This window comes from Apostichopus japonicus, chromosome 23 (genome assembly GCF_037975245.1).
Source record: "Apostichopus japonicus isolate 1M-3 chromosome 23, ASM3797524v1, whole genome shotgun sequence".
Taxonomy (NCBI): domain Eukaryota; kingdom Metazoa; phylum Echinodermata; class Holothuroidea; order Aspidochirotida; family Stichopodidae; genus Apostichopus; species Apostichopus japonicus.
This window is the reverse complement of record NC_092583.1, coordinates 13,337,802-13,355,348: the sequence shown is the minus strand read 5'-3', so window position 1 is coordinate 13,355,348 and position 17,547 is coordinate 13,337,802. Positions and strand designations below refer to the sequence as shown.

At 37.5% G+C, this 17,547-nt stretch overlaps 2 protein-coding genes across 8 annotated transcripts in view; both read right to left on the bottom strand.

Annotated features, from left to right (window-relative positions):
* The window catches only part of LOC139965097 (low-density lipoprotein receptor-related protein 2-like), a 98,587-nt gene extending 83,286 nt beyond the window's left edge, over window positions 1-15,301 (bottom strand). For 4 of the 7 annotated variants that reach the window (XM_071967331.1, XM_071967327.1, XM_071967328.1 and 1 more), the window contains exon 1: window positions 14,762-15,301. In XM_071967331.1, the coding sequence (XP_071823432.1) occupies window positions 14,762-14,906 (145 nt within the window). In that variant the 5' untranslated portion in view covers window positions 14,907-15,301. Of the gene's footprint in view, window positions 1-8,160; window positions 8,243-14,761 lie in introns of those variants that run through there. The other 3 variants (XM_071967330.1, XM_071967333.1, XM_071967329.1) reach the window with 2 other exon arrangements.
* LOC139964881 (uncharacterized) lies at window positions 66-7,232 on the bottom strand. The gene is made up of 3 exons (XM_071966940.1): window positions 4,440-7,232; window positions 4,113-4,167; window positions 66-3,889 (listed from the first exon to the last, which is right to left on the bottom strand). The coding sequence occupies exons 1-3, from the start codon at window positions 5,006-5,008 to the stop codon at window positions 3,467-3,469; spliced, it is 1,047 nt and encodes a 348-aa protein (XP_071823041.1). The 5' UTR covers window positions 5,009-7,232; the 3' UTR covers window positions 66-3,466.
* Window positions 15,302-17,547: the final 2,246 nt, after the last annotated feature.

Here is a 17,547-nt window from a genome sequence, read left to right as displayed (position 1 = left end):
TATACACCCCAAAGTTTGAAGGAGGTTATAAAGGGATTCTTCACGTTTTCAGAACAATAACTTAGCACACTGCTTATGCAATTTTAACAAAAATAGCTGTTTCTCAAATGACTGGGTGGGAAAAAAAGGCAATATTTTTCGCCTTCATAGAAAATAATTCTCTGCTTTTCCAAACTGAATGAAGTCTTATGATAAAGAGTCTTACCATGAAATGTCCTTATGTGATAACATACAGCTGTTGAACATATTATTTTGCAAGGTGTTTTGACTACAAACACAGACTCAATATAAGATCAAGGCAGCATTAAATTTGTTTTTCTTTGTAGAAAATAAATCTCTGCTTATCCATACTCAATGTAGTCTTATGGTAAAGAGTCTTACCATGAAATGTCCTTATGTAATAACATACAGCTTTGAACGTCCTATTTTATAGGCAGAGTCAATATAAGGTCAAAGTGGCATTAAGTAAAGTAAAATTGTACTGATGAAATGTAGAGAAGGTATGACAAAGCACATAAACTGTATTTCTGCTTTGCTCTACTAAATTATAAGTCACTGCTCAAAACTGCTTGGCTTGATAAGTCACTTAGAACATGCATGGCAGATTAATGCCAAGAAAACAAACAACACATACTGACTGAAAAAAAATTAACACAAAAACAAAAACTTTACAATAAGTGTGAATATCTAATATTTTCAAAATGAGTACAATTAAGGGTACATCACAAAAGATTATGTCCTAATACACCCCAGCTGCAGCTACCTCAGCATCCTACTTTCATCGCTGCATCTAAAGTGTAAAATCAAAACCATCTTGTATGATCCAGATGTTCTTGATGAATCTCACATCTAGAAAGAACTGTTTCTGATTGGTGAACTGCCATTATCAAATAAATACAGTATCTATAGTCTTTACTGTACTTTACAACCAAAAAAGATGTTATAAATGATCCAACTATTAGACTCATTTCATTCCTTACATCTGAATTCAGCTTTTAACTGCTGAACATCAATTGGTAAGTTGTAATCTCTAATAATTTTCCTCTTTATCATATCCATCATCTTATCTAACTTGGCCTGTTTTGGAACATGACGTGTTACAAGACCATCTACTTTGGATATCAGTGGTTTGGCCCGGGTACCCTATACAATTCAGGAGGGGGATCTCTGACCAACTCTTCAGTTTCCCTATCGACCAGTTCATTGGTTACCAATGGTGGTCTGATGCTAACATGTGGTCTGAGATCTCTTACACCATTTCGCAAGTGATCATGTTCTGGCAAATTGACAGGTCTATGCAATGGAAACTGTCTTCTGGAGATTCCACTATCAGAAGACTGATTAGCCCTTTGACCATTAGTTTGAGCGATTTCACTATGCCATTGTGTTGGCTCTGCAACAGTTTCATTTGTCTTTGAGCCCTTTGGGAACAAATCTGGAATATCTATACCATGTGTCCTTGCATATGACCTTGTAACTATTGGGTTACATACAGGTTCTTTAACTTCATCATTCAACAGTTCTGAAGCAAACAGAGAGAATGCTATAGGAACAACTTTGTCAATCTCGGAGTGACTATAATTTGGATTTCTAGACAAAAAATCTGCCAAAACCAAACCTGATCCCTTTTTGCAACCAATCTTGAATGAATAATCGAATCATTTCAGGATTCATTTTCGAAGAAGTGCTAAGTTCATCCTTAGATTGTGAGATCTGAGCTATAGATGAATGATCAACAAATGCATTGAATTAATTTGGCTTCAATAGATGCTTAAATGCTGTGATGTTGATCAACAATCCAAACATCTCTAACTCTGTAACACTATAGTTTTGGCAGGCAGGTGGTAAGACTTTAGAATAATAACCAAGAATATATTCTTTGTCTTCAACAGACCCAGTATGTGAAGTGTCACTGTACAAATTGAATGTACCAATACCTCTTGCAAATGCAATATTGGTGGATTAGTCATCATTGATTTTATCTGTTCAAATGCTGCTTGTTCATCACTCCACACAAATCTTTTATGCTTTCTTGCAAGGTGATGAATTGGTCTCAAAACACTTCGGATTTTTGGGAAAAAGTTTGAAATATAGTTTACTGCTCCAACAAATCTCCTTGTTTCTTTTGCACGTTTCATTCTCCTAATTGCTTCACATCTGTCTGTGAGTGCTTGTATACACAGACAACCCCTTTCATTCACAAAAATCGTATGTCCCATGTATACTACACTGCTTCTGAACAATTTACATTTCTTAGGACAAACTTTTCAATCCATTATCTGCCAAACATTTCAGTAACAATGTTAAATGCTTCTTATGTTCACTCTTATCTTTACTGAATAAGATAATGTCGTTGTAATGTGCAATACAAAATTCTGTAGAAATAGGTATAGCATTAAGAATATCATTGATTTTCGCCTGAAATATACCTGGAGTAATGTCAAGACCTTGTGGCGATCTTTTATAGTTAAAGTGATTTCCAAGCTATTCCTGTAAATTGTTGTGCATGCTTGGAAAGTGGAAAGCAATGAAAGGCTGACTTAATGTCTACTACACTCAGCACTCTGGCTTCTGAATTGCCTATTGTCTTTAGGGTCTCAGAAAGCAATGGGAAAGGATGATTGATTTTCCTTATTCTAGAATTCAAGTATCTGAAGTCTGTAACTAACCTCTTTTCACTTGATTTGATATGAGTAACACCGGAGATGTGTTAGACTGATGTCCAATGGACAAAATACCTAATTTAACCAAATGGTTTAACTCTTTGTCAATTGCTTGCTTACCACTATAGGAAGCAAAATAAGGTCTGATATAAAATGGTTCATCATTGGATAGCTCAATATCAACTTCAATATCAACTTCAAAGTTGGGCAGCTTGACAAATTTCTATATAAGGAAAATGCCTGTCTGTTTTGTGAGAGCAAGTCATACACTTCCTCTTCTTCATCAGGTGTTAACACACTCTGAGACAAACTGACATATTTATGGATAATCTCATCTTTAGACAATTTCAAATTAGGATCATCTAGATATAAATGTGGATATTTCTTAACACATTCCTCAACAATAGTAGTCGACTCTGGAAGTTCCACAGATACTTTGTGTAATGAATCATTACTTGACAGTTGGGTTACATATTGTGATGGCAAAGGTTTACAACATCAATCAACTGGCTGAAATGTAGAGTAGCAACTGGCATATCTGACACAACATGTATAGTCTGACGAGAAAGATTCTTAACTGGAATACTTGTTCGACCTCTTCTAAATTTCACTGCATTCCTTAAATAAGGTGGTACGTTTCCTTTCAAAGTGATGCATTTTTCTTGACCAGGTTTAATTGCAACATAAGCAGGTCCGAGATGCAACTTTTTGGCTGAGATCTTGAATGTGTTAGTTTTTAATTCACCAAACTAAGGATTACCCCTTTCAGAATTAGTTTTTGTCCCTCTTTGGATTTGGCGTTGTTAAAGGTCTCTTTGCCGTTTTCTACAGTTACGCCATGTATGACCGGGATACAGGCAATAGTCACAAAAAGTTTTGCGTCTGTAATATCTACCAGTATCCTTCCTTAAGTTATTGTGCGATCCTGAGGTTCGCCTATTAGGGCTTTTACCTCCTCTGTTAACTGATGGGGAATTTGATCGGTTATGGTTGGGAGTACTGTCACGTTGCAATTTGCGTGGTTCTCTGAACTCTCCTCGTGCCATATTTAAAGTCTGCAACTGATCTTTCAACTGTGCATAGATCTCATCATATATTGCAGAATTTGGGGCAGGGGCTACTTCTCGAGCAGAGAATGATACTTCCTTAGAAGCTTTTTCATCTTGGAGATAAAAAAAAGACTGGGTACGAGCAGAGATGCCAACTTCTTGACACAAAAAAACAGACTGAATATCCTAAAAAATCAGATTTTGGAGAGAAAAATCAGATTTTCACGAAAACTCAACACTACCACTGGCCCGTTGGCTCCGGGCCAGTAAAATGTCAGAAAAATGTTTTACTGGTAAGAACGGGCAAGTAAAATGTTTGCTTTTTCATTAACATTTAATGAGACAATTGTAAAGCTGCAGATTCCGCGTATTTCCCACCCATGTAGGCTCGTTGTTCAACGTGTTTGTTGGGGTTTGGGGGGTTACTTGTACATGTTTCTATGCGATTCCGCTTCCTTTAAAAAAAATTTAAAAAATTAAAAAAAAAAAAAATTTGGGATGAAAAATTGTATTTTCAAGAGGCAATATTGTATTATCGTATTTCACTTGTTTTATGGTACTAAATTCGATAAAATCGTACTGTATGGCATCCCTGTACTAGTAACTATGGTCTCCAAAATGTTGTCAGGAGCTGACATTAGTACAGCAGTGCGACATTTTGATAGCAGGGTTGATAAGAACTTATGTCTTACTGTACTTGGTCATCCCCATACCCTATTATTTTAGCAAGTTGACTGATTTTGGATAAGTGTTGCTCAGCACTTTCCCCAGGAATATATATGTAATATTCTCAAACTGGGTGACATAGGCAAATTGAGACTGTGATGGACTGAAGCGATCGACAAATACAGTTTGTAAATCCTGTAATGTCTCAAATACCTTTCGTTCAATCCATAATCTAGCAGTACCTTGGAGGCTACGTTTGAAAAGTTGTACAACATTGTGAAGTTCTGCCTGATCAGCAGGTTCATGCAGGTCATGAGCCTCTAAGTAATATACAAAGGTATAAAAATGTGCTCTACACCAATCACTGTCGATTCTATCACCACAAAATCTTGTAGGAAGAAAATCTGTTACTCTTAACCTTTGTGCTGGTTGTGCCATGTTAACTGATGAAAGACTAACGACTAATACCCAAAATAAATTCACATCAAACATACCAAATATTAAACTCAAAGTGAATTGTGAGAGAAAGCTTGGCCAAATCTGGAAATTTGCACAATATAGAGCTAGGCCCTGCAGTATAGCAGACCAATATTTGGCTTTGATCAATGTGCATGCAACACCAAGTAACATGAAAAGATTGACCAGTGCATCAAAAATCTGTTGTAGGCTATGTTAGGTTACAACTCTACTCACGATGATGGAAATTTTTTTTATGTTAGACTGGTTTGTAATTTCTAGTACATAGGCTATTGAGTAGTGGTACTGGTAGCCCACCGGTAGAAAACTGTTGGTAGATGTTGGCTAATACCAAAGTTCAGGAAAGGTTAGAAATTGCTGCAGAGACTTTCTGTTGCTAAAGTCTTGAACATGTTTTGTTTTGAATAGGATTAGTCCAGGCAGGCTAGATTATTGAGCTGAATTCCCTTGTAAGACTGCGTTGGCTAGGTTTTTTCAATGCTTCAGGCTGCATTAGTGTAGTAGGCTGCAGTAGGCTATTCCAGGTGACAGTGCTGTAAGCTCCAGTAAGGGCTAGGCTTCATGGCTCTGTGTTGAAAGCATAGGCTAGGCTATGGTGAATTCAAGCTGTATGTTAGTGTAGGGCTAGGCTTTGGTTGGCCACAGGGTCATCGGCTCCACGGTGAAAATAAGCTCTAAAAAAAAATGCAATCGACGTTATCAATGAGGTTCTATAATTTGTCTTTTCAGTCTGATGCCACTCACGTTACGAACTTACGGTTGGCTATAGCTCACAACGTACGTACGGCCGATAGGCTATGATAGAATTCGTTAACGATGTAGTTAAGCATATGGAAAGTCTCGAGCCTAAGTTGCATTGTATACTCTAGACTTAAAAATGATGAGATCGATGGTGGCTTCGTCACTGGATGTGCTAATTTGGATGTGCGTAGGCTAGTTCATCGAATATCAGTGGTTGGTCATGGGATAGCTTAAACTTTTGATGGACAAACTGTGTTTCAGTCCCAAAGATTCTAGGCTTATTTAAATTCCTGAAGTCGGACACTACATCAATCCCAGCTAGGCCTGATGGTTACAGACATATTCTCGGCTAGGCTAAATGGTTATAGCGTAGGTTCGTCTACCTAAGCTAGTCAGACGTTTGGTTGAACTGTATGGTAGGATACGGCCTGAATAAATTTCCGAAGATGTGCCGTGTGCTCAGCTCCTGCACCATGTTGTATTTGTTCGTTTTGGGGTGCTTTTATTTCGTTGACGCCAAACTTAGAAAGTAGACTAAGAGTCCGTCTTAATTGTTATAACTCTATTTGTTATAACTTTATTTCCAAGAAAACACATCTCTTCCTTTCTTACAAGCACACTCGTCCTTCCTCACGTTTCTTGTCCAACCCCCTACCTTGCACTCTCGGAAACCCGTCACGTAAAACACGCATATGATTCGGCAATGATTATCACATGAGTAGGGGAATACCCTTTACGTTATTATCTCTGAAGTTTTGACATTACTATATGACAGTAAGAGTCATTTCTAGACTTAATTTTACAGTTCTCTTTGTCTGTAATTATGTAATTAATGGAAGATAACTAACAGAACATTTACAGGACCCTGTAAGCTCTGCCAGGAGTATCATCATCTGTAAAGAATTGTTTCAGCATGAAAGAAGATGATTAACTGAAGACAAATCCATCTCCCCTCCCCTCCCACAACACTGTTGTCATTTATTCATTGCTTTATGAAGCCCTTAATTGCCAAAATTCACTACAAAAACAAAAACAATTCAGTAACTATTGCTCTTGCTATTTTTATATGGTTTTAAAGCAATCCAACACAATCCAAAACATTGGAGGGAGTAAAAATACCAATTTTTCAACACATTTATGACATTTTCACAAATTTTTGGAAGCGGGGGGGGGGGGGGAGGAGGGGTGGGAGAGAGGGAGGAGGGGCAATGTACATCAATGTACAATTACAACTGTACATTTTTATGGAATTATAGCTGGAATTATAGTCTTGAGTCGTTGCGACAGAAGCTGCATTATTTTCTTAGCCAAAAATTAGATATGTACCAACTTTGCATTCATTGTCTTCGTGTTTGTTTAATTACTCATAAATCCATAGGTGTATTGATCATACTGAATTCCACTCCAGGTTTGAGAATAAAATTTGCCATTGGTTGCATTTTTAATTTGAGTAAACATTGGTAAATTTAGAAAAAAACCAAACCAAATTGAAAAAAAAAAATAATAATAATAATAGCTGCTTCAAATTCTAACTAAATCCTCAACACCAGTTAAATCGGGATTTATTATGGCTGACAACTCATGCCTGAAGTGACTGATTGAGCCTGGTAAGTACTGTTTCTGACAAAGGTTGTTCTCCTTTTACAGTGTGCAACGTTCATTGTTATTCCTGGCAAGGCCCATTGGAAATTATCTTTTCTGTACAATACACCAGGATGTCACTGTGGGCCAGGTGTCCGAACTTCGCAATACTCGAGCAAAGAAATACCCGTTCCACAATCACGCAAAATCTTCTTGGAATACAACGTGAAAACAGTTTGCAGGAAAGAAAGTTTGGCCATGTATTGTACTATAACACACTTCTTCCACCATATCAAGTATATTTTCAGGTGATTTATACCAGAAGATATAGTTTTGGGGTGTTTTAAGGCTTGGGTGTCTGAACTGTCCATGCTACTGGTATTGACTGTACAAACACTTCCTAACCTTGATCTGACAGAAACATGATATTCATACTGATCGTACTGACAATATGGGTGTTCTGAAAGCGGGATATGACACTACAGTCACAGTGCAGAAAAAATTGTCCCAATTGGGTGTTTTGACTTACTATATATATATGAGTAAGATGGCTCTGCTTCCATAGCCTATATGAGCACAATTTACATCACAACTTGAAGTTGAATGGGCTTATTGCAAAGAAATTGTGATAACATCCAAGTTAAACATTCTTAAGGCCTATACTCCTAAATCGTTTTCTTTAAGGTAGCAAACAGTTGAGCCAAATGGACACAGGTCTGGTCACAATTATTCTTACGAAAACAAAGGGTGAATTATAATTTATATAGTGTCTAACGTTGCAGAGAATCACAGCCTAACAAACCTAGCCGCGGCCCCTTATCGAGTCTACGAACTAGGTTGACTTAAGACACGCAAATATTTCGAGCCTAAACTTAATTTAACGAGGTTCTTATTATCACACAATTAATTGGTAGGTCTTAACATTATCCCTACCATAACTAAGCCAATATACGGTTATCTTGCCCTAAATTACCACAACTTGCATTCTGATTTCCTACCCGTTCGCTGGATGACTTCTTCTCTACTCGCACGTGAGTTCAATTCATGCATTACGTACAGCTAAAGCGCGCATGTATACTACACTATCACATGGAATTTTCCAAGGCTAAAAGAATACACCGGAAATATCGGATGATGAAATCAGCTGTCCAGTGATTGGCCGAATAGCATAGCGTATGCAAATACGGAGTTTAAGAACATGGAAAAACACTAAACTACGAGCTGGCCGCGCGTTAAAAAAGAGACAAGTTCTAAGTTAGAGATCATTAGACTTCACTCCGGAAACAAACGAAAATAAACTATAACTGCATTTGCCTGCAAAAACGCAGTATTGTGGTGCGAGTGGGGTGCTTGCAGATTAGGAAGACCTTTTCGGTTGGTCATGGTGTTATTTTAGGGCGGAAAACACACTACAAGGGAGTATAGTAATGTAATGTAGGTACCTACAAAGTGAGGGCGCTTGTGAGCACCTCAGTACAGAGCCGTATATACGGCTCTGCCTCACTAAAAAGGAACTCTACCTTGACATAGAGACCGTACAGCAGGACAATAGGGTCTCTACCTTGACAGGCTCAGTATAAGTTGGCTACGCAGCTAGCCACTGAAACTGCAAATGTACAAAGACTATATGAAACTTTAATTTTCAACGTCCAGTCATGTGGGTATGGTTCACTTGGCTAGTAATGCCAATATTGTAGCGCGCACGCGCACTAAAAATAAAAATTACTTCAACAACAAATAACATTTTAGTTACAATACCAACCAAATGGGGGAAAACAAGGAACTACAAGCTGCTTCAATTTCTATGCATATCCTCGATGCCAGTAAAATTGAGATCTATTGTGGCTGACAACTCATGTATGAAGTGACTGGTTGAGCCTGGTACTGTTTCTGACGAAGGTTGGTCTCCTTTTATAGTGGGTAATGTTCATTGTAATTCACGGCAAGACCAATTTTTTCAGTACAATACAACAGGATGCACATTACATTGCAAATAGCTATTTGCAGTAGCATGGTGGGCTCATAATTGACGCACTTAAGGATTGGATTGACGATGTCTGTCAACCTAAAATCCAAATCACTCAACTGCATGCATTTTTGGTTCCTTGCTTTAGCAAAAGGAACCTATGCAGTCAGGTTGGCGTGTGTGTGTGTGTGTGTGTGTATGTATGCGTGTGTGTCTGTGTGTGTGTCTGTGACACTTGCTTGGGTACGCTCTATCTCAATAAGGGAATGTTGGATTGAGGCCAAACTTGGACCATAGATCCACCATATGGAGAAGGTGTGCCCTATTGTTTTTGGTGCCCACAAAGGTCACCAAAGGTCAGTTATGGTCCAAAAACCGAACAAATTAAAACTGCAATAACTCCCAGTGCCAATGTGCTACAAGGTTGATATTTTGGGACAAGTTGTGAACTGGTTAGGGGAACATTTTCAAACTTAACGGTCATGTGATCCGAGGTCACCAAAGGTCAATTAATGATAAAAAACTAGTATTTTTGCGATAACTTGAGAACGAATTGTCCGTTAGGGTCTGGAGTTGCCTCAATGTAATCCTTATGTCGACCCGCATCTGGGTGACCCTTGACCTCAATTTGACCTCTGGTGACCTTTACATGTTTTTGTGGATTTTTGCAGTTTTGATGCTATTTTCAGATGTCAAAGGTACCTTCTGATCATAAATGTCATCAGGTTGACCCCGTGTGACCTTTATGTGCGAAGTTATATGGGGTCAAAGTTTTTCGGTCGGAATTAGGATGGTTGTACAGACTTGTCGTTTTGTTTTTTGGAATCAGGAGATTAAACTACATCTGAAACCAAGGTCAAAAGTCACATTAGAAAAAATGTGCTTGTTTTGGGAGGAAACGAGCAAAAAAGAAAATGTTTGGTTTTGATGCTAGATTTGGATATCAAAGGTACCTTCCGATCAAAAATGTCAATTGGTTGACACCCGTGTGACCTTCGTGTGCGAAGTTATACAAGGTCAAAGTTAATTTTCAGACATTTAATGCAACAACTCCCAGTGCCAAGGTGTGACATGGTTGATATTTTTGGACAAGTTGCAAATGGTATAGGGGAATATTTTCAAACTTAACGGTCACATGATCCGAGGTCACCAAAGGTCAATTAATGATAAAAAACTAGTATTTTGGGGGCAGAAAATGGGCAAAGAAAAAATGTTTGAATTTGTATAGTTTGATGCTCTAATTTAGGTCTCATCAATCAAAAATGTCAATAAGGTGACCCAAGGTGACCTTTGTGTGTTAAGTTATATGAGGTCAAAGTTAATTTTCAGACATTTAGTGTAATAACTCCCAGTGCCAAGGTGTTACACAGTTGATATTTTGAGACAAGTAGCAAATGGTATAGGGGAATATTTTCAAACTTAAGGGTCATGTGATCCGAGGTCATCAAAGGTCAATCAATGATAAAAGACTAGTATTTTTGCGATAACTTGAGAACAAATTGTCCGTTAGGGTTGGGAGTTGCTTCAATGTAATCCAATTGTCGACCCGCATCTGGGTGACCCTTGACCTCAATTTGACCTCTGGTGACCTTTTCGTGTTTTGTGGATTTTTAGTTTCGATGCTATTTTCAGATGTCAAAGGTACCTTCTGACCATAAATGTCAATAAGTTGACCCCCGTGTGACCTTCGTGTGCGAAGTTATACAAGGTCAAAGTTAATTTTCAGACATTTAATGCAATAACTCCCAGTTCCAAGTTGTGACAAGGTTGATATTTTTGGAGTAGTTGCAAATGGTATAGGGGAATATTTTCAAACTTAACGGTCATGTGATACGAGGTCACCAAAGGTCAATTAATGATAAAAAACTAGTATTTTTGCGATAACTTGAGAACAAATTGTCCGTTAGGGTTGGGAGTTGCTTCAATGTAATCCAATTGTCGACCCGCATCTGGGTGACCCTTGACCTCAATTTGACCTCTGGTGACCTTTTCTTGTTTTGTGGATTTTTACAGTTTCGATGCTATTTTCAGATGTTAAAGGTACCTTCTGATCATAAATGTCAATGGGTTGACCCTCATGTGACCTTTGTGTGTGAAGTTATATGAGGTCAAAGTTAATTTTCAGACATTTAGACATTAGACATTTCAGACTCCTAGTGCCAAGGTGTTACACAGTTGATATTTTGAGACAAGTTGCAAATGGTATAGGGGAATATTTTCAAACTTAAGGGTCATGTGATCCGAGGTCACCAAAGGTCAATTAATGATAAAAAACTAGTATTTTTGCGATAACTTGAGAACAAATTGTCCGTTAGAGTTGGGGGTTGCTTCAATGTAATCCAATTGTCGACCCGCATCTGGGTGACCCTTGACCTCATTTTGACCTCTGGTGACCTTTTCGTGTTTTGTGGATTTTTACAGTTTCGATGCTATTTTCAGATGTTAAAGGTACCTTCTGATCATAAATGTCAATGGGTTGACCCCCCATGTGACCTTCGTGTGCGAAGTTATATGAGGTCAAAGTTAATTTTCAGACATTTAATGCAATAACTCCCAGTTCCAAGTTGTGACAAGGTTGATATTTTTCGAGTAGTTGCAAATGGTATAGGGAAATATTTTCAAACTTAACGGTCATGTGGTCCAACGTCACCAAAGGTCAGCTAATGTTAAAAAAGTAGTATTTTGGGGGGAGAAAATGGGCAAAGAAAAAATGTTTGAATTTTTACAGTCATGCTCTATTTAGGTCTCACGGATCAAAAATGTCAATTGGTTGACCTCCGGGTGACGTTTGTGTGAAGTAATGTATACAAGTTCAAAGTTAATTTCTTGAAATTTAATGCAATTAAATCTCAATGCCAAGGTGTGACATGGTTGATATTTTGGGGCAAGTTGTGAATGGGGTGGTGGAACATTTGAAACTTAAAGGTCATGTCATCTGAGGTCACCAATGTTATCATATCTGTTGACACGCTTGTAGGTCTCTTATATTTCTTACATTTTCGACGCCATATTTAGATCTCAAAAGTGCCTTTTGATCCAAAATCCGATCACATTTTGTGATCACAAAAGTGTTGGCTATAGTGTTGGTTACTTTATGGGAGCATGTAGGACCACAATTACTTGGACTATTTGAGCCCAATCTTGCTTGATAATATTATGTGTATTGTCATATACCCCAAGCAAGGAACCACAGTGCCCTTGGGCTCTTGTTCATATGTGTAGTTCCTCACAAATGTAATGATCTCAAAATATTTATTGTTCTGTGCCTACGCAACGTACAATTGAGAAGAATTTGAACACAAAATGTCTGCTGTGTCAAGTTCTTTCATACCCCTAAATTGACACATTCGTCGATAAGCTAACTGTAGAGTAGGCCTAAGTATACATCCATTGACTTTGGATGCTGTTTGCTATGCTCTGAACCTCTTAGCTCAGACAGGTCAGGTCCCAGAGAGTAGTTGTATCATATTGAAATAATTTTGGTAATTTTTTGGGAGTAAGATTTCCAAATGTCCAAAATATGTGTAGAACTGGGGGGAGGGTGGTAAAAGCTTAATAGATACCACAATTTGGTCAGCAAATAGCTGAAATGGATTCAAACTCATGAATATGTAATTATGCTTGACTGCAAAAAGTTTAGGTGGCCTGCTGTATCGTTGCTAGTTATAATTGAAGGTGCGTCAATTACGGGGGTGCGTCAATTACGAAGCCTTTACTTTACCAATTAAGCTTTCATGAATTCCCACAACTGGCTAGTAATAGTATGCGATGCCAGATAAATTATTTCCTGACTACTGAGAAACGTACTAATAAGGAAACTAATGAAAGCATGACATCATTGGATGTTTAAAGTGATGTGTGCAGGGTTTTTTTTGGGGGGGGGGGCGGTGAGGTACAATTTTGGTCTTGCATTTGGAAGTGATTACTATCTTTGTGTTACCTTGACCTATTCCTCACTGGAGACCACGATATCACATACCCCACCTAACAGATTTATATTTCTTCTGAAATATTTGCCGATTATTAATAACATAGCTCCAAACCACTTACTTTCAATACAGAAAAATTTACTTCTTGATACCTCACAAATTGAACAATATTTTTTAAGTTATTATCTGTTCTCCAAAATGAGAGCTAGGACCAGACTATATTGAGGGATGAAGGTATGTGTTAAATACTTCTAGAAAGTGTCTCATAACTAGAGAGTGAGTCCATTACGAGCAGGAAGATACTCTAATTGCAGCTAGTCATTGCAGTCTCATAAATAGAGAGTGAGTCCATTACAAGTTTCATAACTAGAGAGCAATTCCATTACGAGCAGGAGGATAATCTAATTGTAGCTAGTCATTGCAGTCTCCTAACTAGACAGTGAGTCCATTACCAGCAGGAGGATACTCTAATTGCACCTAGTCATTGCAGTCTCATAACTAGACAGTGAGTCCATTACAAGCAGGAGGATACTCAAATTGCACATAGTCATTGCAGTCTCATAACTAGAGAGGAGTCCATAATACGAGCAGGAGGATAATCTAATTGTAGCTAGTCATTGTAGTCTCATTAAGGGGTCGACTTTCTAAGTCTCTATATGGGTACTGAAACCTCTCTATACATATAAATAATCAGTTCCTTTATAAAAGGCATCTACAAAACTGACTGTATTATAAAACTGCAGGGCTTGGAGACCATGCCTGACACTGCATGTATCGTGATTAAACCGTCCAAGCAGTTACCATCGCTCACTACCTGCTACATTCAGTATTTAATCACTTCTGATCATCATTACAGTCTCTTCTTCAGCTAAATTTTGAACCATCGCTATGGCAACCACAGAGACGTGTGCTCACAAGTATCAGAACAATAGTTGTCAATATGTATTCATTCATAAATCAATTGTAAAATAAGCAGGAAGACTGATTGTCCTTAAAGAATGACAGAGCTTGTGGATTGAAGAAAAATATCATCATTTAACTCCCACATCCATACATAGCTTTAATAATTGTCCAGTTGCTCAGCGGTACAATACTTTGAAGTTTTGTTTTATTTTTATTCATTAACTTTTCTAATAAAAATAAATATAAATTGCACGATATTTTGTGATGTACTAACAGCTACTCAGTGTCAATAAATATATATATATATATATATATATATATATATATATATATATATATATATATATATGATTTCGAGTTGGTTAGCATCATGTTTGATTGCTAGAGTAAGGAAAATATGTCACCAAAACAGAACAAGTATTGTTCGATACAGGTGACTAAAGCCTACAGTGGAAATACGACCTTTCTTACCGGTTTCGAACCTCTCGACATACAATCAGCGTCCATAGCCTAGTGGTAAGGGTGTCCGCATATAAAGCGGGAGGCCAGGGTTCTAATCTTGGTGGAGGCTGGAAGTTTTTTCACTGTTCTGGATTTTCCAACTCATTATGTTTTCAATTTTATATATATATATATATATATATATATATATATATATATATATATATATATATATATATATATATAATATATATATATATATATAATATATATATATATATATATATATAGTTACTTGACAGAAAATCAGCTAAGAAATTGAATACAAAAATAAACAAGTCTTACCTGCTGAGTAGTAAGAAGAATATTCATAATTATAACTATAATAATTATAATAAGAGCTGTATTGTCCCGCTACTTGGGCAACAAACAAGGCTGCTAATACTAGCCACTTCATTTTCCTCTTGATGCCACTTTGTGGCTGCAGCATCCGCACGACTATGATAACAAAATTAAGTTGCGTCCTAAATATTGAACGAACGAATCAAAGCATTTGATAAACATAGAACGACCACGAAAAAGTGCTATTGTTTGCTTCTCGTTTGCTAGTCTGACAGAAAATGTGTAGTACTAAGGTACGACCGTGGATGATCAGGTTGATGATACAGCAAAATAGTTAATCAACGATAGCTGAAAGTGTTCAGTGTTCCATAAAAGTTGAAGCACTCACACAAAGGAATTTCTATCCAGAGAAGGTCACATTAACTTCTCTTTTGTAATCCTTCAACAAACCATAAGTTTTTGCCTGTATATAGTCTTGAATTTTGGAAACAAATATTCCTTGCCTGAAAAACGTGTACTGAAACACTTCGTGTTCACTCAACCGAGTGCTCAGAAACCTTGCAATTTTGCCTATTGTGATATCTGTGGAGCCCAGTTGGAATTTCATTCGTAATCAGAGACTTCAAGTCATTTCATTTATTAAAAAAAATTGAAGTGTTCTACCTAGATTTAACCTCTGTAGAAGATATAAAGTGGTTTTGCTTTTCCATGAATATCTATAAACTCACTGCCATTGTTTGTTTTGTCAATATTATTATTATTTTGTCAATAGTACAACCTCTAGGTTTGTGTCTGCAAATATTTAGTTTTTTAAATAAAAGTTGCTGATGGATATTTGTGGTCGTCGTTGTTGTAGATTTGTATCTTATATGTACTGTGAACTGTAGTCTCTTTCTCACTTTCTTAATCATAGAAAAGAGTGGAGGATAAATGGTTTGAAACATGCACACAAGATATACCACAGAGCAACATATTTAGTCTCTGTGGCTATACATAATCCTATTTGAAGCTGTTTAGCAGACAAATTCCAAATACTCACTATGATTAGTTAGTTATCAAAGTGAAAAAAGCAGTGGCGGCCAGGGGATGGGGGTGACGAGGCATAGGCCTACCCAACCCCACAAAGAACAATTTCGGTCAGGCCCTCCCAAAATTGTCAGAAAAGAGGTGTTTTTTTTATAGAAAATTGGTCAAGGCTTTCTCCCTAGAAAAGAATTGGCCCCAATAAAGATATCAGTCTAGCTACACCGGCCCTGGAAAGAAGTCAATGCTTTATAAATGAAATATTTAAATCACATGTATGATAATCTTCAATTTAGTTTTTAAACTTAAAGCAATCAAAAGACATGCACAGTTCTACAAAAGAGGAAGAAAGGGTGTGAGGAGAGGAAAGGGGAGGAAGGGGAGGAAAAGAAGGGGGTGAGGAAAGTAAGGGGGAAAGGGGGTGAGGGGAGGAAGGGAGGTGAAGGGGAGGAAGGGGGAGGGGAGGAAGTGGGTGAGGGGAGGAAGGTTGGGAGGGGACTATATCTACATTATAGTCTAAATTACTAGAAGCTCAAGGACCTTCCAATTTTAACCCATGTACTCTACAGCATCAAAGGGGATGAAGATATGAATGATGAAGAAATTACATTTAGGTTTTCTTATACCTCTTAAGACATGAACATAAGCGTTAACACATAAACTTAATAGCCTTGGCCCTCAGTATATATACAGTGCATCTTCATTGTTGATGCAGCAACCATTGCTTGCCTTCTTTTTTTTTGTAAAGCTAAACCAGCTTCTGTTAACAAGTTTTCTCCCTTCAAACATGTAGGTCTATGTCTATCAGTTGAGGATAGGAATGTGGGTAGGGGGAGGGGGGGGGGTAGGGTGATATTGTAAGGGGATGGAGGTGGGATTTATCGGTTAGACCATTTGAGAAATTATGCAATTATGAATTAAGCAGATCCTTGTACATGACTTTACCATGTAGCCACATAGTTAACAGTTGTGTTTTAATAACACACCCTGTGTGTTTCATGTCACTCTGCTTGGAAGCTATTTTAAAAAAATCAATATTTTCTATTCCTAGATATTTCCAAACAGTTTACATTTTGATCCCAAAATTTGCCCTGATATGTCAATCTTCTTAATAAAGTTATTTTAACCCTTTCCCCATGTGGTCAAACAAAGTCTAAGAAATCAAATTAATTGCTGTTCTGCATTGTTCCAGGCCTGTACGTTGCAATAACTATGGGATGGTGCATTACCATGCCACACCATCTTGGAGGGATCTATATTTGTATAATGACACAAAAACTGTGCTATATTTTACAATTATATCAACTTGTTTTGTGACGTTGATATAAGTGTTATTGTACCCTACAATTGAGCAAGAAAGACCATTCTTTACACATGAAAATGTGGATCTCGTCAAGTTTGGGTGGAGGCTGCGGGAGGGGGGGCTTCAAGTGCACCCATCACAAACTCCAGCTGAACAGCTCAATGTTTTAAGTCCTTGCCACACACAAATTAATGCCATAAATGCACTTACAGCACATATATGTTTTGCTACATTTCTATCACTAGAGTGTGAATTTATGTTTATGTATGATCAATACAGCTAACTACTATACAGTCAGCGGTTTTCAGACCAGAGTAGCAGGAAATGTGTTTTTTGCCAACAACTCACAATACTTTTAAAAAAGTTTTGGGATACCTGTTTGGCAACCATGCCATTGACATAAGCTCTTAACAGAATGATCACTGAAGCTTGGCTTTGAGGTGTGTCTGATATGACAAATACA

What these genes read in the sequence shown, in the direction of transcription:
- LOC139964881 (XM_071966940.1), bottom strand. Translation starts at nt 5,008, where the DNA reads ATGTTACTTGGTGTTGCATGCACATTGATCAAAGCCAAATATTGGTCT. An exon ending in TATCCAAAATCAGTCAACTT is followed by an intron (nt 4,168 to 4,439) that starts GCTAAAATAATA and finishes TTTTTTTTAAAG; the next exon opens with GAAGCGGAATCGCATAGAAA. An exon ending in CCCCAAACCCCAACAAACAC is followed by an intron (nt 3,890 to 4,112) that starts GTTGAACAACGA and finishes TAGGATATTCAG; the next exon opens with TCTGTTTTTTTGTGTCAAGA.